This window comes from Pogona vitticeps, chromosome 4 (assembly GCF_051106095.1).
Source record: "Pogona vitticeps strain Pit_001003342236 chromosome 4, PviZW2.1, whole genome shotgun sequence".
In the NCBI taxonomy this organism is placed as follows: Eukaryota; Metazoa; Chordata; class Lepidosauria; order Squamata; family Agamidae; genus Pogona; species Pogona vitticeps.
Genome location: NC_135786.1, coordinates 35,968,184 through 35,993,673, shown reverse-complemented (window position 1 = coordinate 35,993,673; position 25,490 = coordinate 35,968,184). Strand labels below are relative to the sequence as shown.

Genomic DNA, 25,490 nt, shown 5'->3' with positions numbered 1-25,490 from the left:
TTGCCTGGCACCCTTGCTGGAAGTTTTAAAGAACCAACTGAAGACTTGGTTCTTCAGGCAGGCCTTTCCCCCTTCCATCACTTAGTTTCCTGTATTTTCCCATCTTGGAGTTTGCTTACTTCTCTTTTTTTGTTTTAATTCTTGTTTTATATAGTTCAGACTGTAAGCTGCCCAGAGTAGATTTGTTTGGATCTAGATGGACGGGGTAAAAGCCAAATAAATAAAATAAATTTATGCTGCTTTTGTTGACTTCAGATCCGCATTTGACAGCAGCCCCCAGGATAAGTTATGGAGTCCAAAGTTAAAGCTTCCTCTGTAGATCAGAAACTGCTTGCACCCATCCATACATTATGCAAAAACAGTTATCTCAAATTAAGGTCAACCCACAGGGCTGTTTATCTCACAAGGATCCCTTCAGGAGAGGTGTGAAATGAAGGCATTCTAGCCCTCCTATTATTAATTTTTCAACCTTAGTTCTATGGCTCAAGCCTTAATAAACCTTGATTTTCACCCACTGAAACTTAGATATACATCAAACCCTGCTGTACTGTATGCAGATGATAGAATAATTTTCCCTTTACTAAAGTAGGGCTCATATAGCATACCGTGGGTTTTTATAGCATAGTACTCTGAAGATCACCTTGTAATAAACTACCAAAAGACCAAAATTGTGGTTTGTACCAAAACGTTTCTCATTATTTATTGATTGATTGATTGATTTGATTTATTTGATTTATACTCCGCCTATCTGGTCTACTCGACCACTCTAGGTGGCTTCCAGTATAGGATAAAACAATAAAACACAAGAACATTACATAATAATTTGATACAGTTACAATAAAATAGAGTGAGAATAAAATAAGAAGGAATAAAAAAGAAATCAGGTATTGACTGGAGGGAAGGCCTGGATGTACAACCATGCTTTTAATTGGGTTTTAAAGATTCCCGGCATAGGGGCCGCACAAATCTCTGAAGGGAGGTTGTTCCAGAGGTGAGGAGCCACTGCTGAGAAGGCCCGGTTTCATGCCTTTTCCTTCCGGGCCTCTCTCAGCATCAGGCTCCTCAGCCTCACCTCCTGACTCGCACGGGTGATCCAGGTAGACCTTGGTGGGAGCAGGCGTTCCGCCAAATATCGAGGTCCTAAACCGTTTAGGGCCTTGTAAGTAAGCATTAAGACTTTGAAGTTGACACGGAAACGAATGGGCAGCCAATGCAATGCAGCCAGAGTTGGAGAAATACGCTGGTATTTTCTCACTCCAGTGAGGAGTCTGGCCGCCACATTGTGCACCACCTGAAGTTTCCGTATCAGCCTCAAAGGCAGCCCCACGTAAAGCGCATTACAGTGGTTTAATCTTGAGATTATGAGCACATGCACCAAGGTAGTGAGTGCCCCCGTGTCGAGATAGGGCCGCAGCCGGGCGATCCGCCAGAGGTGGGGAAAGGCGTTACGGACTACCGGCGCCACCTGCGTTTCCATGGTGAGTGTCGGGTCCAGATGTATGCCCAGGCTGCGGACCCCCCAAATGTGAGAGAGTCACCCAAGCCACCAACCACGGGGCCACCCACCCTCAGAACCTCCGTCTTTTCCGGATTCAGCCTCAGCCCATTTTCCTGCATCCATTTCAGTACGGCCCCGAGGCAGCGCTGTAAGGACAGGACGGCATCACCTGCAGTTGGTGAAAAGGAGATGTAGAGCTGGGTGTCATCGGCATATTGATGACACGAAGCCCCACACCCCCTGATGACCCCTCCCAGAGGCCTCATATAGATGTTAAACAGCATTGGGGAGATAATCGACCCCTGTGGAACCCCACAATTGAGACTTCATGGGGCTGAAACACTCTCCCCAAGCTGCACTCTCTGGGGATGGTCCCTCAAGAAGGAACGGAGCCAGGCGAGTGCTGAGCCACCAATTCCCAACTCAGAGAGCCTCCCCAGGAGGATACCGTGGTCGACGGTATCAAAGGCCGCCGAGATGTCGAGGAGGACCAACAGAGACATTTTACCCGTCAGCCTCCCTCAACAGGTCATCATACAGGGCGACCAATGCCGTCTCTGTACCGTGGTGCGGCCTGAAGCCCGACTGAAACGGATCCAGGGCATCTGTACAAGTGGCAGTAGGTGGGAATGATATCAATCGGGTCAAGACCTATACACTTCTTTATTTACAGAACAAGCCTGTATTTGACTTACCTTTAAGTAACAACTGAATTTAGAAATTGCATTTTTTAGACTTTGTTACTTGAAGATTGTGTGCTTGTGTATTGTATCCAGTGTTTGTCTACCCTTTTGTTTTTTAGGTTTGTCAGAGGCATGTGTTGAATCTGACCAAAAGATCAATGAGGAGTTACCTCCCTCTTCAGAAGAAGTACCTCAGGCATTAGTAGATGACACCAGTTTAAAGGAAAAGAATGTAACTGAGTCTTCTACATCTGAATTGCAAGAGATTTCACAGACGTCTGTTTCAGGTTCAGAAAATATTATTGGTGTTTATAGAGTAGGCCGGTCTCTTTGGGCCAGGAATATAGAGATACGACTCATGGGTTGGTTGGTTTTTTACTACAACTTACAAATTAACCTTTCAGCATGGCCAGTGTATATTGTTGGAATTATAATTTTAAAAAGTAATGTTTCTCATCTCAGAAAGGAGCTAGAATAGCATTACCTAATTCTCCAGTTTATATTCTTAAATATTATATAGGTTGTAGTACTTTTGACATGCATGATTGTTATGTCCTTACAGTAACCAGTGCTTCTAAGAAATTGAATGATTATACTGCTTCAAAAGCTGTAATTGAACATGAACCCAAGTTTAAATGCAAGTTCTTAGACTGTTCCAAATCATTTCGGAAAGCCAAACTGCTACATTATCATATGAAGTACTTCCATGGGATTGAAAAATCACCAGAACCACAGCAGAGTCCACCAACAAGAAATATACAAACAAGAGGTTCCTTAGCTTCTGAGAAGGCCAATCAAGAAAGTTCTAACAGAAGGCGGACCACATCTGGTTGCTTGTGTAAGTATTTTGCTTTCTTTGTGATACTTATAATGGCCAAAATCCTATTGCCATTTTACACCAGTGTCAAATAGAAAGCAAAACTTTTGGTAGCAAATTTCAGCAAGTTATGAAATCAGAATAGACATTATTTGTTGCATAACAAATGATTCAGCATACCAGAGATAATGTCTATGCCTCCAAAAATTATTAGCATTATGCTTGTGGATGTAACTAATAGAATAGAAAGTAGCCATATTGGTCTATTACACCAAAAATTACAAGAATTGTGGCACCTTTAAGACTAACAATTTTTATGTGACTTAAACTTTTATGGACTTAACCTTAAGATGCATGAAACACAGTACTAAAGCCACAGACTTATGTGTACAGTGGGGTCTTGACTTACGAACGGCCCGAGTTATGAACATTTTGACTTACGAACCGCCCTCATAGGAAAATATTGACTTGACTTACGTACTTAGATTTGAGTTACGAACTGGAAAAAAAACTGAAAAAAACACATGGGAGGCAGGGAAAGTGCAAAATTTGTACTTTCAGTTAACTGTTGCCCAGTGAAAAGGGTGCCTGTCTCCTTCCTCACTCCTCCCAGCGTTTAGAGAGTGGATTGGGAGACAGTCTTCGGACTGCCTGGTACTGTACTGCCTGGACTGTATTTTCCCTGCCTTCCCTGAACCTTTCTTGACCTAAGAAAAAAAGAAACAAAATATCCCCCTCTAGTGGTCGAAGGCAGAATAGCAGCTTCCCATTAGTTTCTATGGAGGGAAAGGGCAGATACGGATCAAATGGTTTTCAATGTATTCCTATGGGAAATGCAGATTTGACCTGCGAACTTTTTGACTTGAGAACCGCCTTCCAATAAGGATTAAGTTCTCAAGTCAAGACCCCACTGTACACTGGTTCTCATTGTGGAGGTCAGACAGAATGAAATAAAATACAGAAAATGGGAGTTAAAATAATACAACAAAGTCACAAACTTTTTAAGTGCAAGTGCACAAATGTGAAAAATTGGACAAAAGTTAAAGGTAAAGGTTCCCTTTGACAATTTTTGTCCAGTCATGTTCGACTCTAGGGGGCGGTGCTCATCCCCGTTTCCAAGCCATAGAGCCAGCGTTTTGTCCGAAGACAATCTTCCGTGGTCACATGGTCAGTGCGACTTAGACACGGAATGCTGTTACCTTCCCACCGAGGTGGTCCCTATTTATCTACTTGCATTTCCATGCTTTCGAACCGCTAGGTTGGTGGGAGCTGGGACAAAGCAACGGGAGCTCACTCCGTTGTGTGGATTCGATCTTACGACTGCTTGGTCTTCTGACCCTGCAGCACAGGCTTCTGTGGTTTAGCCCGCAGCGCCACCACATCCCAAAAGTTAGGACTGAAATAAGTAGTTTGGTTCATACATTCCATACCTAAAATACAGAGCATATTATAACCCATTTTCTAAGTTGTGACTGACTTAAAGTAAACTGGTTTTTCTGAAGCTACTAAAGAAAAGGAGAAGAATAAAGAGAAGAAGCCCAGAGACATTGTAAAATCAAAATCAAAGAAGAAGAAAAAGAAGAAGAAGAAAACTAAATCAGGTAATATTTTAAAAAGGGAAAGTGCCTCACGAGCTGTGGTTCAAATCCCAGGTAGCCGGCTCAAGGTTGACTCAGCCTTCTATCTTTCCGAGGTCGGTAAAATGAGTACCCAGCTTGCTGGGGGGGGGCAATGTGTAGCCTGCATAATTAAATTGTAAACCGCCCAAAGAGTGCTTGAAGCGCTATGGGGTGGTATATAAGCAGCATGCTTTGCTTTGCTTTAAGTGCTTGTTATTTAACATAAAACATAATGTCTGAAATACTGTTTTTGTAAGTTCTACACCCTATGGAGCCTTATACATACAGGATTTCAGCCGCTGTTAAGATGGAGTCTGGAAAAGAGGAATACTTATGCACTTGATTGTTAAACAGTGAAGTCTATGCCTGTTGCAGCAACAGACAATGTGGGTTCTAGAGGAGAACACTTAGTGTCTCTTACTGCAGCTGTTGGTCAAGTCTTTGTTTGAAGGGAAGGACTTGCCTCCTAGAGGGCAGAGAATATAGCATTCACAGTGTCCTGGACAAATAGATCTGGCTATAGTGCAGACTCATAGATGGAAGTATTACAAGCTTACTACTTACCCATACTAGTCACCATCTGTTCATTAGTAGTATAGCTATGAAGGTTTTCTAGAGTCATAAGGCTTAGTCTAAGTTGGGGTTGACCCACTGAAATGAATACCACTTGTTACTTAATTATGTAAGTTCTTCTGAGTTACGTGAGTCTCCGTAGTTGGGACTGAATTTGGGCTTATCCCATAATCCTGATTCCTTTATGGAAGAATTTTGTCTGTATCCTTTTTTTGGTTGCATTCATTCATGTAATAAATCCAATATTTCAGAACAATCGGGGAGTGAAGAAAACATTGACTTTTCCCAAGACCTTTCTCCACCAAGATCTGTCATTACAACAAGATACAATTCCACAAACCGCTCTTGTGCCCACTTGAGTACTCAACTACATAGCTCTGATTCAGGACACCGTAAACATAAATCAAAAGTAAATGGTAAGGTTCATTTCAGTTTGTAATCTGAAATTGCTCCTTAACTTAAAAGCTTCAGAGGAATTTAAAGTTATTGCAAAGTCTTCCTGGCCAAAATTCAGTTCCATTTAAGGATGATATCACTGTAATTAAAGCATTTCTGCTTCTGTCCCACTGCTCGTCTGACTTCTGTGTAATTTACCACATTGCATGCAAGCAGTGTGAGCCCTGGAATGGAAGAAGGAACTCTTTAATTATCAGATGACATTACCATTGGGGAAATTTTCGATAACTTAAGTAATCTACTTCTATCCTGGAACTGGCATGACTTGCATAGAATGAGATGTACGTGTGGGTTGGATAAGCTGTTGCACAGAAGCAAGAACTTTAATTTTTAAAAATCTCCCCTGCCAGTGACATCATCACCCCTAACAAAGGCATAATTTATGGAACAAGATTTGAAGTACTGTTTCAGACAACTGAGAACTATTTGAATAAAGCAAATTATTCTGTTGCTCGTCTTTGGTGTCTATTGGTGGTTTAGATTAGTTAGTACTAAGCACTGGTTAGGGATCTACTTTTCTTTTTTTTAATTACAAATCTCAGAGTCCTCCATGCTGGGAGTTCCACATGACAGACAAACATCTAAATAAGACTTATGTGAGGAAAAGTCCTACAGTGGAATGCTTCAAGGCCTAACATAGACGTACAGTGGGCCCTTGACTTACGAACAGCCCTAGTTGTGAATGTTTCGGGTTACGAACCCATTCTCATAGGAAACTATAGACCATACTTGCGAACGCAAAAGCGATTTACGAACCAAAAAAAGGGGGGGAAAGAAAAAAATCTGCCCTAGTGGTAGGAGCAGATTAAGCAGCTTTGCATTAGTTCGTATGGGAACTAATGAATCGATTTGCGAACCGCCCCTCAATTTAAGAACCAAAAACAGCTGGAACGGATTAAATGGTTTTCAATGCATTCCTATGGGAAATGCTTATTCAAGATTTTGATTTTGATTCCAATGCGGTTCTGTTTTACTTTACTGTATATTTTGGCCCTTCATCCAGTCAAGAGAGTACCCCTACACACAAAATGGCTGTGATTTTTATGTTCAGCTCTCAAATTGAAACGAATGTGGTTTGTCTTCATCTTGGCTGTATACTGTATTTCACATGTATTTGGTAATGGAAGTACTTTCAATACAGCATTTCAGTCTGGTAATAGGAACATAAACTATAAATTGCCATGGGTAAAAATATTGTCATTTGTTATTTCTCAGTTTATAGTAATTTAGAATGCCTTCCATCTTCGGCAGCTTTTTCAGATTACTCAGATCTTATTTGTTTGAATTATTTGCACACAGAGGATGATACCTTGAGCGAATCATCTGCAGATAGTTTGCTTTGGAGCGATGATGACTGCAGTCGGGACATTGATGTAACAACTAATCCTGATGAGGATCTTGTAGATGATGATAATGACTTTGAAATTGTTCGATGCATTTGTGAAGTGGAGGAAGAAAATGACTTTATGATTCAGGTAGATTATGTCTGTATAACGATGTAAATGAAAATACAGAAATAATCCAGATAGGAATCTGTTACTTTAACTCTGTTACAACTCTCTTCTGAATAGCCAATCTGCACTAAATTAGGCTGATGTGTTTTAAGTTTTCAGTGCCCTTTCTTACTAATGCCTTAACGTATTGAACCTGTTTTGCACATTTCAGATTGACAATATTCTTCTAAAACTTCCCACCCACATTCTGTTCTTCTTCGTGGTCTCTGTAAATGCACACTAATGGGTTAATTCTGTGCCTGCGCAGAGATCTCTGGAATATTCTAGAGCTTTATGCTAATCTACGTAGGACCGCTTCCCTCCCATCCACAAGGTCCGCCCGCCCTCCAAAGTACCTCAGTTCTTTACCGCCGCTGTATGAGGTCTCCTCTTCGAGCTGCTCCTCTTTGCCATCGCGATCCTTGTAAAAAGAACAGTTTTTTTCCGCTATTTCTCGTATTGCTACAGTAAGAGACTATTTTCTATACCACCCCCCTCCCTGTTCCCCTCCCCAGGTTTCTCCTTCCTGCCATTTATGGCAAAGAAACCCCTCCCCCCTTCAAGAAGTGCGCTAAATGCTTCAATAAAATCTCTCTCAGACGGTCACAAATACTGCCTCTTCTGCTTGGGAGAAACGCACCAGACTTCCTCCTGCCAGTTTTGCAAAAAAATTACAAAACAGGCTTTAAAACCAAGAGAGCAACGCATGAGGTCCTTTCTTTGGGAAAAATTTCTCCAGCCTCCAACCATTGACACCCCTCCAGTTACTGAGCCTTCTTCACACTCTTCAGCCTTGCCTGCTGCTTCTCCTACCCCTTCTAAGGCCTCTCTTAGACCGAAACACAAATCTAAGGCACTTCCATCTATCAAACCGTCTTCAGCACCACCGTCACTCCCCCCCTTCTGACTCTGCCAAACAGAAAAAGAAGAAAAAATCATCTTGTCAGGTCTGACCTACTCCTGTACTGGACCTCCCAATACAGGATCAGTCCAGGATCCGTATCGATTCATCGGAAGACGTGCTCCTGATTCCTTCCGCACAGCTTGAATCTCCTATATTGGCTCAGCTCCTGGTCTCACCGGTTGAGGTGGATTTGACTATAATACTAATGTCTTCATTTGAGTCCACCTTCGACCCATCACTCCATGTCTGTGAGCGAGTCAGACTCAGCCTCTACGGTACTGCAACGCCCTCTTATACGGAAGAGGCAAAGAGCGACATGCCTCTCACGGTACCAACTTGGATAGACCCACGACACCAACTGGGTCCATTCCATCCCGGGAACCATCCCGAAGGCACAAGCATTCAAGGAGGGTCAAACTCTACCAACCCAAAGAGTATTACGGCCCAATCTAGAAATGTTCCCAATTTCAGATACATCGGTACCATCCTTCCAAACTTGACTACTACCAAGATTGTCAATATTGATGCCGCTATTACTATGATACGGACACCTCATCCTCATCTTCATATTCATGGTACAAACATGGGTACCGAGATGCCTACCAATCCCGGTCCTCATCAGGGGTCGACTCGGTACCATCCCGAACATCCAGAAAGAGGCAGTACACAGACGTCCCAAGGTCCCATACCACGGTACCAAAAAAGCCTCGTACCTCGGTACCGTTACCTCAAAAGTCAGTACAATCAACCACAACCTATTCTGGTCCTCACCTCTAGCCCCCGGTACCAAACAATCTACCAGGGGGCATCAGAAGCAAATCCCGGTACCAGGCCAACATCAACCATCGCAAACCCATCAAACTCCTACTGTTCTGGTACTATCCCTTTCTAAATCTCTGTATACCGTGCAAGCTTCGCCACCTCCTTTCTGTGGCCCAGCTTCACCTGCTCCTTCTTTGCGCTCTACCTCATCATGCTCTTCACTTTCTGTACCAGACCAGGAGTCCATCCCTAACCTTCCAGTGCCTGATTCCGACAGTAATCGTAATGATCCACCATCCCCATCGGATGATTTCTTCTCATACTCGCAGCTCATCGTATGTGTAGCCAAGTCACTTGACCTAGATGTTAAACAACTTCCTCCAAAATGTATGAGGACATCAATAACCAACAGTCCCGGCGGATTTATTTCCTTGCTTCTTTCAACCTTCGCGGTGCTAATTATATTGCAGCAATGGGAGCGTACCATCGCCTTTTATGGTCCAAGGCCCTCCCATCCCTTCAGTCAACCTCGGATGAATACAAGACGCGAGGACTAGCATTCCACCAGGAAGCCATGACTCTCGCTCGCCAAGAAAGAATAACGGTCAGGCACATCATTGATGCCTCATCTAGACAACTAGTAGTGGCACTAGCCCTCCGCAGTTACGCCTGGTTGAAATCTGCACAAATACCAGAAGATGTTAGAATGAGGATTGAAGACTTAACCTTCAATGGCTCCGGCCTCTTTGACGACAAGACTGACGATATACTGGAAAACCTGAAAAATTTTTAAAAAACCAGTGCAATCATATAACACGAAACAACAATACAGGCCATACCGACCACAATGGTGCCGCCCTTACCAATACCACCAACCACAGGCTTACTATGATAGAAATAAACATTCAACTAATTTCCAACAAAAGAATACAATTCAGCGACAAAGACCAAAATAGTCATTCCGTTGCCCTGAGATGAAACAGAAACAGGGCCTTTGACTTCGCTCTGACCCAGATCCGTCATGCCTACCTTCCTCCTACACCTACCACCAGGTTATCACCACATCTCCCAGTCTGGACTTCCATCACATCAGACAATTGGGTATTTACTATCATTGCCATTGGCTACACCATAGAATCTGCAGATTTACCACCTCACAATCTCATCATAATGTCACCATCAGATGTCCTTCAACAAGAGATCCGGTCCCTCGTCTCAAAAGCTGCCATATCACCTATCACCATCATGGAAGACAATCCCGGTTTCTTCTCTCGCCACTTCACCATTCTGAAAAAGGACGGGGGATTAAGACCGATCCTTGATCTGTGGGATCTCAATTATTACAACATTTCTAGACGTTTTTGGATAGTCACGTTAGAACGAATATTGCCCATACTTCAAGAAGGCGATTAGTTCGCCATCATAGATTTCAGTGATGCGTATTTCCATATTAACATACGTCAACGGCATCGCAAATATCTCCGATTCGCCGTAGGACGGCACACCTTCCAATTCAAAGCCCTTCTCTTCGGCGTCTCTACGGCACCAAGAGTATTTACAAAGTGCATCGCCCCTGTGGTGGCCCATCTGCGTACCCTGAGAGTTACAGTCTTTCCATACATAGATGGATGGCTTGTGGTTGCTCCATCTCGCACAGAAGCTCTAAAGGATATTCACAGTACTCTCTCATTTCTGGCGGATCTGGGTCTAAGGGTCAATGAACAAAAGTCTATTCTCACGCCTACCCAGCGTATTACCTACATTGGCGCTGAATTAGATTCCACACGGGCAAGAGTCTTTCTTCCTCAAGAAACAACTCCACACCTTAATAAACCAATTCCTTCCACATGCTCTTGTCACGGCTCACACTGCTCAACGTCTCTTGGGCCTGCGATTCTTCACGCCAGACTAAAACTTCGCTCCCTCCAATCTTGGTTTCTTACCCTCTTCAATCCCATGACAGACAACCAATCCAAACTTCTAAGGGCAATGCCAGAACTCTCTTCCCAACTTCACTGGTGAGACAAACCATCCAACCTGCTCATGGGTCGTTCCTTCTCCCGTTTACAACTCATGATACAAATTGTGACAGACACAAGCACTACCGGATGGGGTGCACACTGCAACCGACTACAAATCCACGACAGGTGGTCACACAAGGAACAAATGCTCCACATAAAAAACCTAGAGCTCCTCACTATTTTCAAAGGCCTTCAAGCCACTTGTGACTGGCAACATTGTACAAATCACAACAGACAACACAACAACTCTGTTTTACCTAAACAAATAGGGAGGCACCCACTCCCTCCCACTAGTTCAGATACGGGAATTGTGTCTGAAACGTCATATCTTTCCCAACAACACGATGACTGATGGCCTCAGCCTCCTGCAAAGCCAAATGCAAAATTGGTCACTAAACCATACGATATACCTTAACCTTTGAAACTGTTGGGGAACTCCCGACATCAACATGTTTGCAACCCCCAGCAATACCAAATGCGACATATTCTATTCCAGAGGCGGAATCGAATGCAGATCCATGGGAGATGCTCTAATGGGAGATTGGTCCACGGACTTCATTTACATGTTCCCTCCCTTCCCACTTCTCTTTCACATCATATCCAAGATCAGACTAGATCACGCCAGTGTGTTCCTCATCTCCCCATGGTGTCCAAGGCAGCCATAGTTCACACTCCTCAAAACACTGAGCAGCGACTACCTCCGACTGCCTCCAGTCCCACACCTACTCTCACAGCATCATGGCCAAACTCACCACCCAGACATATGAACTCTCAATCTCACAGCCTGGAGAATCTCGTCTCAAGTGAATGAAATCTTGGCTCATGGACGTAAGCTGTCCACAACTAAACTATACTCCTACAAATGGTCTAGCTTCACAAGGTTTGCTAATCAATTCAATTTACCAATCTATCCAGCCAATCTAGAAACCGTTCTACAATTTCTATCCTACCTTTTTCGTAATCACCTGTCTCTTTCAACACTGGAAGTCTACCTATCTGCAATCATAGCTCACCACCTGCAAAACTCGGATGCTTCCATGCTCTTCCGTTACCCGAAACTTCTTACAAGCTGTCGCCAACATGTGCCCTCCTGCTCCTTCACTGCCTCCACAATGGTCCCTTTCTCTGGTACTACACTACCTCTCCCACCCTCCTTTTGAACCACGTGCAACTACGTCTGAATACCTTATCTCACTAAAGACGCTGTTTCTCATCACTATCACCTCCACGCATAGAACTTCGGAACTTGCGGCCTTGAGAACTGACCCTCTTCTCCAATTCCAACCCAGATATAGTTACCTTATTCCTAGATGTTTCATTCCTTCCTGCCTAAGGTAGTGTCAACTTTCCATCTGTCACAGCCTATTATTCTCCCTACGCTCTTCCCGTCCCCTACAACGGACCTTGAACGTTCATTACATTCACTGGACGTAAAGAAAGCCCTATCCTTCTACCTCTCCAGAACGGCCTCCTTCCGAAAATCTAAGGTACTCTTTGTATCGCCACACCCCCCTCATAGGGGCTTCCATATGTCTTCACAGACAATCTCCAGGTGGCTGGTTTCCACTATTAGACTTGCATTCCAAATTGCTAAACGACCTTTACCTGACGGGATTAAGGCTCACTCTAATAGATCCACTGCCACATCTGCAGCTTTCCTTCACGGAGTCTCCCTCCTGGACATTTGCAGAGGTGCTACGTGGTCCACGCCATCCATATTTGCTGCCCACTACAGACTGGACCTGAGGGCCAAAGCTGATGCCTCTTTTGGATGGGCTGTGCTGTCTTCAATCATGTTGTGATGTCCCTCCACCTCTAAGGCAAGCTGGTTAGTCACCCATTAGTGTGCATTCACAGAGACCACGAAGAAGAAAGAGGTGACCTACCTGTAACTCTGGTTCTTTGAGTGGTACTCTGTGAATTCCCACCCGTTCTCCCCTCTGTCCGTCACTCCTGTGTTAGCTATGCACTGGCAGACTATCTATAGAACTGAGGTACTTTGGAGGGCAGGCGTACCTCGTGGATGGGAAGGCGGCTGTCCTCCGTAGATTAGCATAAAGCTCTAGAATATTCTGGAGATCTCTGCAGGCGCAGAATTAACCCATTAGTGTGAATTCACAGAGTACCACTCGAAGAACCAGAGTTACAGGTAGGTAACCTCTCTTTTCCATTCATAAAATCTTTTCTACAAAATGGTTCATTTGTAGCCCAACGCTGTACTTTTATAGGGAAGGACAGGATTTCAGTCAGCATTTGAATTCCGGTCATAATGTCATTGAAACAGTTTCAACTTAGTTACAACAAAATGAGTGTTACAGCATTGGAAGTTCTTTTAGGATTACAGATTGAGTTGTAAAAGAGAGAACATTTTCTCTTCATATCACCTATGTTTTTCCTGGCCTCATGCTCCAGTAATGGTAGAAATAGTAGATTCCCCACTGCTGCCTGATGCAGACCTGAAACTCCAAATCTTATTTGTAGTCTTGGGGAAGTGACATTTCCCAGTAAATCCAGCTTCAGCTACATGACAGGCCCTTCTATCCTGTTTCCCCAAAAATAAGATCTAATCTGAAAATAAGTCCTAGTATGATTTTTCAAGATGCTCGTAATATAAGCCCTACCCCAAAAATAAGCCACAGTTAAGTGAAACCCTGCCCTCCACCATTGTGCAGCAACCAGAAGAAGATGACAGGATTGTATTTGGATAAATGTAGATTGCCGTAAATGAAAAAAATAAAACATCCCCTGAAAATAAGCACTAACGTGTTTTTGGAGCAAAAATTAATATAAGAATCTGTCCTATTTTGGGGGAAACACGATAGTTATTGAGACAGTAAAAGAGCCTTCTAATGTCTCCATAATGGCAGTCGAGATATGTGAAGATGAGAAAGAGATAGATGGAGGACTAGGTGGATGGTAGAAATAGGTAGGAATTTTGAGATTCACTGGAAGTAGGGTCAGACATTGCTGTACTCTATATAATATCATAAATGTCATGACAAGGTGGGAATTAAGTGTTTAATACTCAGAAAGTCAGGGCTTTCTAGATATGAAATACTCAGAAGTGGTTTGCCTTTCTCTTCTTATGTGGGCTCCTTTGAAGTTTGCCCAAGGCTAGACAGGCAATTACAATATTAGATGTTCTTAAACTGGAAAAGTAACATATAGTGGTAACATAACATACAGTTTACATAATAAATAAATAGGTATAAGTTATCAGCCACCTTCTGAAGTTGTAGGTTTTGAAAATATTAAAATTAATTTGTAATATGTTTTATCTTGTTAACCCAATTGTCTTTGGATTACAACAGTGTGAAGAATGTCTCTGTTGGCAGCATGGAGTCTGTATGGGTTTATTAGAAGAGAATGTACCTGAGAAATATACCTGCTATATTTGTCAAGATCCTCCAGGTACAAAGATTTCTAAGGTTGCAGAGTCTTCCAATAGTATGTAGTAATTATATTATTTTTCCTTTTTTGAAAGAACATAATTTTGTTGTTATTTCTTTGTATCTTTTACATTTGCCCATATGCACAGCAGTGCGTTCAAATTGACATGGAACTGTGTTTCCTTTCTTACTTACTTAATATTCTTTGGTGGACAACTGTTGGTTTCCAGTGGTTTGATGAATATATTTTCTGCTGTTTCACTAACAGCATGCAGAGATTAAACGGATAATTTTTAAATCGTAATATCTTCTGCTAGATTCTTCATGCATTTTCTCAAATAATTAATGGTTGTTGCATCTGTTTTGCTCTCTATTTGATAATGAAGGCAGCACAGGCAAATAAAACCAGAAGGCCCAGAACTAGCTGTTGATTTTTTCCTGTATTCATAGCAAGGAAACAGTAGCTGTAGCTAACACATGTTGACCAAACTCCTATTGGTGATGTATGTGTGCATAGGTGAAATTACTAAGTTGCAGCAGCAAATTATTGCTAATAATTTAACGCTAATAATTTAGCACTAGCCAGGGAAGAGGCTGTATGAACGTTGCCTGTTGCTTTCCTGCCAGTCTTTGCTGTCTGTTCTTCTGTAAGGACTTCCATTTACAGAAAGTCTTGCTCCTCTTCCTCACAGGAGTGGGCTTCCAGTGTTGCTAGCAACTAGCCATCTCCATCTGGCTCCTCTGATTTTCTTCTGAATTGGGAGGAGGGACATAGGTGGGCCTACTGCTGAGGTGGAGTTGCCTGTTTGAGAGAACTACAAGGCCAAACAGAGAGAGAAGAAGGATGTTATTGTTTATTTGTCAGATTCACTTATGTCCACAAGCTGCTCTTGATGCTGTCACTTCCTGCTGGTGGAAAGAGGGTGTTAATGGGGAACATTGACTAACCATTAGAACTACTGAAGGCAGAGGGAGATAAGGAAGGTTGAGACTTTCACAACTGCAGAAATGGGAGAAGCTTGAGTGTTGGTGGTCCCCAAATCAAATAGACTGGATAATTTTTGTGATGGTTCCTCTTGGTTAATGCTGCTAAATTCCAGGTCATTAAAGGGGAAGGCTGTAGCTTTCTAAGACCTGGTGTTGAACAAGCATGCTGACCTGTCTTGAGTTACAGAGAACTGGCTGTATCAAGTTGGAAGAGTCAGTTTCCCAGCTCTGCCCTCTTCAACACCAACAACAGGGATTCTGTTCAGTGTGCTGATCAGAATCTGAGTAGACTGTACAACAGTCAATATACTCTGTAGGATGATGCTGCAGTCCCCTTTATTTGTTGTACTGGGGAACTTTAGCATCCATGCTGAGGCCACATAATCAGGAGCAATGCAGGACTTGTTACCGTCTCTGACACAAGAGATATCTGATCCCACTCATGTAGTGCGTAGGGCACATCTTTTCAGTGCTTAGAGTACAGTGGGGTCTCGACTTACGAACGACCATACTTGCGAACAATTCAACTTACGAACCCGCCCTATAGGGGAAATAAGGACTCGACATACGAACTTCCCTCGAGTTATGAACAGGGGAAAAAAGTCCCCCCTCCCTCCCCTTAGAGGCTTCTGGAGGGGGGAAAGGGTCAGAAACTTAAAAATAAATAAAAGAAAGTCACTTGCCAGGCTTTGGTAGCCCCCAAAGAGCAGGGAAAAGAGCAGGAAACAGCTAAAAGCCCACACCAGAAGGGAGCCTGGCAGCCATTTTGTGCTCCCCCCCCCGCTCCTGCACCCTCCTCTCCCCGCCTATCAGCTGATCGGCTGGCTTGGAAGAGGCTTGGGGAGGCTTGCTCAGCACCTAAAAAGCCTGCCTGTGTGTCTTTGTGCTGCAAAAATTAGCACAACATGCTTTAAATTTAAAACATGATTTAAAATTGGCTTCATTGAAAAAAAAAGATTTCTAAAGTGCTTTGCAAACTGTTCCCTGCCTTCCTTCTCGTTTCCTGTACCTAAGGGGGAAAAAAAGAAAAAATATCCCCCTCTAGTGGCAGAAGGAGGAATAGCAGCTTCCCATTAGTTTCTATGGACGGAAAAGAGCAGATACAGATTAAATGGTTTTCAATGCATTTCTATGGGAAGTGCAGATTCGACCTAAGAACTTTTTGACTTACAAACTGCCTTCCAATACGGATTAAGTTTGTAAGTCAAGACCCCACTGTACCGTAATCTGGATGTGGAGGATCTCTGTGCTGTAGTTCCATTGTCACACACCAGGTTGGGTTTAGACATAGTTGAACTCAGAGCACCTGCAAAGTGGAAGACCAATTATGGAGGTCCTCCACTCAGATGGTTCCTTTTGGGTTTATGCAGAGTTTCTTGTTGCTTTGGCTGATTATCTTGTCAAAGCACTGGTTGATCTGTGAAATGATCAAATGACCAGGACAATGGACAGGATTGCTCCTAAGTGACCCTGAAGCCAAACTAGCCCCTTGTTTGCTGGAGAGTCAATGGTAATGAAACAAATGGAATGGCCAGAGTGACACATGCCTGAGTTATAACACATTTGGATTACTCTGGCATGATATTTATGTAGCTGTTTTTGAGGAATATTAAGCTAGTGCAAAATTCTGCAGATGGTTGACTAGGGCTACTTACAGAAAGTGTGTTATCATTGCTACAACTTCACTGGCTATGAAATTATTTCTGGGCACAATTCAGAATGCTAGTCATGACTTACAAATTGTTATGCAAAGTTTAAGAGTGTGCTGAGGACATAAGATAAAGCTTTCTTGATTAACTACTGTCAGGCTATGGAACTACTTTATGAGGCTAGGCTGATCCTGTCCTGCCAGCAGGCAAAGACTCTTCTCTTCAGGCAACTTTCTGCCTACTAAACACAGGCTTTTAATAAGTGTGCTGCATTTTTCTTTTTTTCTTTAATAATTCTTATTTTTCTATTTGAGGTGCTTTTACACTGTTTTAACTCAGTTTTGCTTTAAAATAATTTGTTTAATTGTGCTCTTTCTGGTATATTTCACTGCATATTTATTTGTACTTGTTTTTTAATTAAGCTGTGGGCTGCCTGGGGTACCTGTTCTTGGAGAAAGATGGGTATGAATAAATTTTAAAAAACACACAAATAAATGTCATTTGCTCCTTCATTGCTCTTTGCTTTAGGTAAACGATCCAGTTTGAAGTACTGGTATGAGAAGGACTGGCTATGCAGTGGTCACATGCATGGCTTAACATTTTTGGGAGAAAATTATTCCCACCAGAATGCTAAGAAAATAGTAGCTACACACCAGCTTCTTGGCGATGTGCAAAAAGTGATAGATGTACTTCATGGGCTTCAGCTGAAGATGAGCATTTTGCAGTAAGCAGTATTTTTAATATCCTTGTTTAAATTATACTTGATAGATTTTGGAGACAAAAATGCAGTTCTAATTGGAGATTTCCACTGTGTACAGTATGGTGTTATAGAGACTCAAATGTACATTGGTCAGGTACAGAGATAAAATCAAAACATAATTCAGCATTATTCCTTCCCTTTGCCAGCATTCAGAAGTTTTTCCTTCCACTTTACATACTATACAATGCCATCTGTACTACAGCAAACTGGTTTGTCAGCTTTGCTTATCTACAGTAAGCCTTCTTCAAGCCATAGTTTATGGAGTTGACTTGTTTCAGATAAACATAGTTACATTAGTCCCACTTTAGGTTCTAGACAAAACATACATTGTATTTAATATAAAACAGAAGTTGACATTTCTAATCTCACTGAATCAGGTTGGCATGGGGGGAGGACTATAGGAGCCTGGGACTTGAGGCTGAGACCAGTTTATATTTGAATGTAGCTGCTATAGACTGATTGAAATGTGCAAAAGGCTGTTATTTATGTGCAGGCCAGTATGATGTAGGAGTTAGATATCAAATGGTTTCTATGTGAAATTTGCATGCTCCTGTCTCTACGTATGTGTTGCCCCTGCCTGCCTGCCTGCCAGTCTATCTATCACAGCCTACGCAAGGATATTAAGCTTAGACAACTTACTGGTATTAGCTAAAATCAAGAAAAGGCCACATGATTGTGGAAACATTACAAATGCAGGAGCAGGTGATGCCTTTAATCAATCATTAAGAATATAAAACAAAAAACAAGTAGTGAGCTTTCAGTGATAAATCATCATCTTCAAGGTTGTACATCAAGTTCTTCTGGGTAATTCCAAACTTACATTGTGTTATCAGTGTCCCACGTTGACATGGCTGATGATGTTGAGGACAGTTTCACTTCTTAGATGGAGATATCTGCAGTATGCAAGTTGGTTTCAAGCTCTTCCTCAGCTATCAGTTTGGAATTTGTGGCTCATATCTTATTGGTATTAGCCATTTTCTGTTCATGTTTTTCCTAGCTACATTACTTTGTGTTTATTGGCATGATGAAGTATGGATTATTAATACCAGGTCATCATGGGGTAATATTATCCTGATTTCATTGAAATCTACTTTTTAGATAACAAAAAGTTCTATTTGATTTGTATAATATTTAATCTTTTTAAATGGAGAAAAATTGTTTAGAAAAACTTTAATAAAATATTTGATTGTAACTTACACTCATGTACCTCTTCATTAGAAGCAAAGAACATCCTGACTTGAAACTCTGGTGTCAGCCTTGGAAGCATTTTGAAGTAGAAGAGAAATCACATGTTGCACGACTAATTCATGTTGAAGAAAATTGTTGCAAAGAGGAAACTACAAGTTATAGAACTTTTAATGGAACCAGTGAGAAACCTTCTACTATTCCTTCTATAGAGGAATCATATATTACTAGTGAACACTGTTACCAAAAACCTCGAGCTTACTATCCTGCCATAGAACAGAGACTTGTTGTGGAAACCAGAAATTCGGACATAGATGACGGTGTCAATAGGATAGGAGAGAATGGAGATGATACTATAGTGGAGAGATTAGGATGGGAACTGGATAGAGAAATATGCAAGCTGGAGAATGAATCAAAACATAACTATTCTAAGGTACGTGTTACTGTAACTTTTTGGCTTTTGGTAGTTAAGAGAGGTTCCTCAAATACAACTGGAAAGTAGGAATGTGTGCACAATAAAGATTTTAGGATGCAACAGCTCATTGGCTAGTCCACCATATAGTTTTAGGCTGTATATAAATATATGTCAGTTTAACAAAAAGATGAAGAGTGATTGCTAGGGCAGTTGAATAATTAATGTGCTTTTCTGAAAGAGTATTTTGTTCTGTGCTTTGTGTTGTAATTGCATTTTAAAATTACATAAGAAATTGCTAATGTTATCTGTGGCCTATCTTGCCTTTTCATTGGATAATATTGGGAGTTGCATGTAACCAGTTGCATAATAAACCCTTTTTTCCCTTTAATATTAAATAAATAGTCCAGTTTGTTCCCTGAAAGAATTGTTAACTTGCATATTTCGGCAGGTAAGAGAAAAAGTTACAGCAGAGGAAGATATTGAAGTGAAACTACTGGAAAAAGACAAGGAGGGAGTTGTGAATTCTCAGCTGCAGTGGCAGCTTAACCTTTTAGCCCACGTTGAGTCCCTGCAAGATGAAGTTACACATAGGATGGATTTAATTGAGAAGGAGTTGGATGGTAAGTAGCTTATTTTCTTTGCTTCTTGTAAGACCTCTATAGAAATCTTTATATTAAGGAAAAGGTTTTAATGGTGAGGAATATATTGTGTTTATAACCTTAAAAGACAAATCAAGTAACACCCCCCCCCAAATAAACCACAATTAGGTTTGCAGCTTGGGTGTGCCTCAGGATTCATCTTTTGAGACTAGATATCTACATCTTGATGATGGCTAGGAGTGTATTTGCCTAATTAAAACTGGTGCACCACCTGTCTCCATTCCTGGAGATATCTGATCTGGCCACAGTGACACATGAATTGTTACATCTTGCTTTGATTTCTGTAATGAACTTCATGTGGTGCTGTCTTTGAAAAGTTTTCAGAAAGTTATGACTGTACCAGCTAGCAGTCTGCTACCAGGCACAATTCAGTGCCAGCTATGACCTATAAAGCCCCAAACAACTTGGGTCCTGACTATCTGAGGACCCTGTATTCCTATATGAATTTTCCTGGATTTCAAGAACTACTGTGCAGTCCTTCCCTTTGGTCTTGCAACCTTCACAAGCATGCCTGGTGGAGATCACAAGAAGAGTCTTTTTTTGCTGTGGCTGCTCCAAGACTGTAAACTTGTAAAGCTTCTTCCAAAACTAGCTATACTGGCCCTTTTCTTGCTATCATTTTTTCAGAAGGCAAAGACCATTTTGTTCAGGCAGACTTTAAACAAGTAATTCATTGCCAAGGAAAAAGTTTAATGGTGAGGGGTATATTGTACTTGTAATGTTTTAAAAGGGATTTTTAAATTGCCAGCTATTGTTTTAATATGAAATATGTTTAAACACTTTTTAATATTGTGTTGTATTTTAACTGTATTGGTCTTTTAAAAAGTTTTGTAAGGTGCCTTGAGTCCCTCTTCTGGGAGAAGAGCAGGATATAAATAAAATGAATACATGGAGAAGCTGAGAACAGTAATTACTGTTAAATGTTCCCTCTGCCTTCTGAGAATATCAGAATAGCTTCTCCCTTAAATTCATTTATTGAAGCATGCTTAACACATCTCAGAGATTTAGTGCCATTTCCCTGATTGGTTTCAAGTGTATATTCAGTAGAATCCAAATGAATCAAATCTAACAGGCCTTGGCCCTCAACAGCTATGTAAAAATAAAGTTCCCCCATGAAGCCATATTTGACATCACCTTTTCTAGTATTCAGGTCTTCCATAATGAACATGCCATCTGTGACTTTTGATGTACTGCTGCTTATGAGTAAAAGCTTTCATTTTTGTTTCTTTTGGAGTACCTCTTTATTTTGTCAGTTTTTCATGCACCAGTCTTTCATTTAACATGAAAGGGATTGCCTCTTTCACATCATTCCATTTCAATTTTTTTCCCATTTGTGTTTTCTAATATGACTTCAGAAAATCTGTTTAAGGAACCATAAACACTTAAAAAGGAAACAAGAAAACAGAATCAGTCTACTCCTAAAGCAAACCAGCATCACCAGACCAAACAATCTCCGAAAAATCCACCGTAATATGCACCTTTCATGAAATAAAAATACAGTAAAGTAACCAAATAACTTTTAAAATTCAATCAAACAGGGAAAACACACTCCTCACACATAGAGGAAAAATAACAAAACAAAGCGCGCACACAAAGCCCCTTCTGCCCAAAACCAAGAAATGTAAGGAAGCAAAAAGAAAATATAATCAAAGCCCAACTGCCAACCAAAACAACTAGAATATGGGGAGTTTTGCTTCCCACTATCACATGATGCCTTCTTCTGTCTTTGAATCCCAGGCATAGGGAGGCAGGAAAAATAATCCAAGAAAAAGAAAGGGTGAAGGGTGGAGAAAAAAATCCCCAAAGATATCAGCAGGAATGGAGGTCGAAAATAATAATCCTAAAGCATCACATTGGCACAGACAGCAGCAGCAGCAGAAATAATCTAAATAAATTGAGGGAAATTTCCTCTCCCAGCACCCCTAAAAAAGAAAACAAGACAATCCAAGACAGGCAAGTAGCACAAGATGCAGGATGCCAGGAGTTTGCAAGCTCACAGAGCAAAGAAAGAGTGTTCCTGATGGGTTCCAACTAATTCAGGCCATTTTACAGATTCAAAATTCAGGGATACACACACACACCCCGAAATCCTAATTGACTGCTGACAGCAGCCCTTGCAACACTATTCGACAAGCTGATAGCAGATGAAAACTTTGCCAGACAATTTGAGAGAGAAAGGGTTAATAGAAGAGGGAAATGTGAAAGAATACAAAACCCTTGTGTTCTTTTGCTTGCTGGAATCTCTCAGCAAGTACTGGAGCAACTTCCTTTGCTAACAGGCATTGTGCTGGAGTACAGTGGTGCCTCGCTTAGCGATCACTCCATTGAGTGACAGAATCGCTTAGCGACAAGAGTTTAAGCGATCACAAAAGTGCTCGCTTAGCAATGGTCCCTATGGGGAAAATTCACTTTGCGATGATCACGGGGAAGCGATCATCCCAAAGCCCGCATTTTCGGCCAGCTGATCGGCGGTTTCAAAATGGCCACCAGGTAAACAAAATGGCCGCCCGCTGTGTGTCCTCGCTTTAGAGGCACTGAAAATGGCCGCCCCTGTGGAGGATTTTCGCTTAAGGTTAGTTTTGAAGCCCATAGGAACGCATTAATGGCGTTTTAATGCGTTTCTATGGGCTTTTTAATTCCGTTTAGTGATGAAATCGCTTAGCAACATTTTTTCCTGCACGGATTAACGTCACTAAGCGAGGCACCACTGTATAGCCATGAAGCCTTTCAGCCCAGCCTTTCTCCAGCTGAGCACAGTTTAGATGTGGATCTGGCAGGTTGAACTCCCAGAATGAAGTATTCTGAATGGCACAGGCTTAATTTCCTTCTTTTTGCATTAATGCCAGTCATTGGATTCTGGTTGAAATCCACATAAATTGGGTTACATGCACCACCACCCAAGATAGGGCCACATTACAAAGTTTTATGATGTGTATAACCAAACCAGCCCTTTTATGTTTCTCTGCCTTAGACCAGATTTGCTTGTTGTCAGCTTCCTCTATGTTCTTGACCTTCCATCTTTCTTATCTCCTTCACTATCTGTTAGTTATATCCTTTTCTGTCTATTAATATCTGTTGTTCCTCCCCCTCTTCAAAAAAGAAAAAGAAACACTTAGCTGTTGTTTGATTTGCCAGACCAGATTTCTTTATGCCAGGACCATCTCATTATCACAGTTAAGTGCCTTGAAATTCCTCACATGGGGGAAAATTGATTATTTGTGCAATCTTCTGCTTTTTATCCCTTTACCAGTTGCTGATCTTAAGAGTTATTACATAACTCTTAAATTTACTCAGAAATCTTTCTTAAGGGCCTCTGCCAAAGTTTTTTTTTTGAGTCCATATATAATGTCTACATCTCTCTTGAGGATACTCCAAAAACGGTTAGTGAGACAGAACATCCCTTTTTTCCTTGGCAAGATCTGTTCGTCATATGGTTAATTTTACTGCTAGTTTACGTGGAGTTAACTTATCTGCTCTGCAGTTGCTTTAATCCCCTTTAAAATATCAACATTTCTTGGGCTGCCTCACAATCCTTTGGTACAGGAAAAAGTGTGAAACAATATGGATATTTGTGTATTATAAAGCTGTTTATGCTTCTTCATTATTTACATATTTTATTAGAATGCCCTTGAAAAAGATTTCTGAAAAAAATAAAAAATAAAAGGAGCCTTAGAGGAAAGAGTAAATGATGCTAACAGCACAATCCTACTAAATATGTATTAATCTACTGACATTTAATAATTTGTAATGGATGTATGCTTGTGAACATTCATGTTCTTTCCCCCCCTCTAGTTTTGGAGAGCTGGTTGGATTATACTGGAGAACTGGAACCACCAGAACCACTTGCTAGACTCCCCCAACTGAAACATTGCATAAAACAGCTACTCACAGACTTGGGCAAAGTACAACAAATAGCACTTTGCTGTTCAACATGATACTGGAAATTTCTACATGATGGATGGAGCATTTGATCACTCTGTTTAAGTGGAATAGCATGCTTTTTGCATGTGATGCAGAACTGACATCAGGGAATTACTTAGGGACAAGGGTAGCTCTTCAGAAAAGTAACGAGAAGCCCCTTTTGTTCATTTGGCTTTTGCTAGGCATTTTTAACATTAAAAAAGGGATTTGTTCTTGTCTTCAAAGGCTAGGAGCAGATTGCAATAGATTTTTCACTCCTTGCATCAAGTTGTTGAATTAACATTAATGTTTGTTGCTTACTTATACACTGACAAAATTGTGCCACTGGAGAACAGAGTTCAAAGAGCCAAAATGATTAGTTGACCAAGGCTGTAAACTACATTCTGCTGAGTTTATTTAAGTGACTAGTGCACAAGGTACAGTCACACTTTATTCTAATGGTTTATGCATAACCACAGTATTTAATCTATAGAGGATATTATTTCAAGCCTAGCAAGTATGAATGTCTAATTTTATTAAACTGTTACAAGAGGTTTGCAGATAATGACCTGAAACGTATCTACTATTTTAAGTAGATATTGTAGAAGGCCAGAACTGGGTTGCACTTCTTTTCCTAGTAAATGACTGTTTTCCATATTTATCATGTCATTGTAGCATGACTTTTATGGTACTGGGAAACCCATTTATGTTGTACTTCTGTGCATTCTTGAATTTCTAAGTCTGACCATGCTGTGCCTCCCATGATGTAGTGCTGATGAGACATCCTTATGGCAGGGTGCAGAACAGTCAGAGATAAATGTGTACTACAAGTTCAGATTTAGCCATGGTCTACGATAGACACAATGTAGGTTTCTACCTGCTGTTAATATTGCCATTCCGGTTATAGTTTGAATTGTAGTCTTTTTGAATATTATAAACTTCCTCATTGTAGAGACTTGTAAATGTGTGGTTTTGGGAATCAGTTTGTTTTATATTTGTGTAAATGAAAAGCCTCAAGATCTATGCATGAGGTACTGTTCCAAAAAGCAATGGGACATTATATTAAACAGTATGTTTTCAAAATCCCTTTTTGTACATTTATTTTTAATTTCCTTGTGTTATTTGTGAGATCGAAGTGAGAATGCTGAACATTGAAACTGCATTATACAGTACCTGTATATTGTTAAGTATTTGATATGTTTAAAGAATATGTCCACAGATTGTTTTTCCATAATTATTTTTCCTTATTTTTCCTTTTTATTAGACATGTGGAACAAAGGCAACTTTTTTGAGGGGAAAGGAGTGGGCTATTTTTGCATTGAGGGTGTTCTGAATGTTGATTTTTTATTACCTTGATATCAGAGTTCTGTTTTTGACACCACCAAAGTTTCAAATTAAAGCACATTTGTGAAATGAAGACCTGTTAAGTGTACAAATTAATAATTATGAATATAATGTTTATATGCTGCAAAATTATGTAATTTTCAGTTAACCAATGTGTGTCATAGAAGTAATGATGACTACGGTTAACATTTTGACCAGGTGTTCGCTTTCAGAAAGAATTGTTATACTGTTCCAAATTGAAATGAAGGTTTTTATGCCAAGACTAATTTCAGGGAATAATTTGTCTCCAGTTTATTGACACTTACTGGTTATGAGTGTAACATCTCTACAGCAGATAAATTTATTTTGCTGGAATAAAGTTTATGTGATCATTAAA

The 25,490-nt window shown here is 41.0% G+C and overlaps 1 protein-coding gene across 5 annotated transcripts in view; it reads left to right on the top strand.

Annotated features, from left to right (window-relative positions):
- The window catches only part of PHF20 (PHD finger protein 20), a 61,448-nt gene extending 35,958 nt beyond the window's left edge, over window positions 1-25,490 (top strand). For 4 of the 5 annotated variants that reach the window (XM_020782426.3, XM_072997046.2, XM_078393268.1 and 1 more), the window contains 10 exons: window positions 2,301-2,468; window positions 2,744-3,019; window positions 4,501-4,599; window positions 5,442-5,606; window positions 6,946-7,121; window positions 14,138-14,273; window positions 17,380-17,575; window positions 18,830-19,229; window positions 19,660-19,831; window positions 23,663-25,490. In XM_020782426.3, the coding sequence (XP_020638085.3) occupies window positions 2,301-2,468; window positions 2,744-3,019; window positions 4,501-4,599; window positions 5,442-5,606; window positions 6,946-7,121; window positions 14,138-14,273; window positions 17,380-17,575; window positions 18,830-19,229; window positions 19,660-19,831; window positions 23,663-23,805 (1,931 nt within the window). In that variant the 3' untranslated portion in view covers window positions 23,806-25,490. The remainder of the gene's footprint in view (window positions 1-2,300; window positions 2,469-2,743; window positions 3,020-4,500; window positions 4,600-5,441; window positions 5,607-6,945; window positions 7,122-14,137; window positions 14,274-17,379; window positions 17,576-18,829; window positions 19,230-19,659; window positions 19,832-23,662) is intronic. The other variant, XM_020782427.3, reaches the window with a different exon arrangement.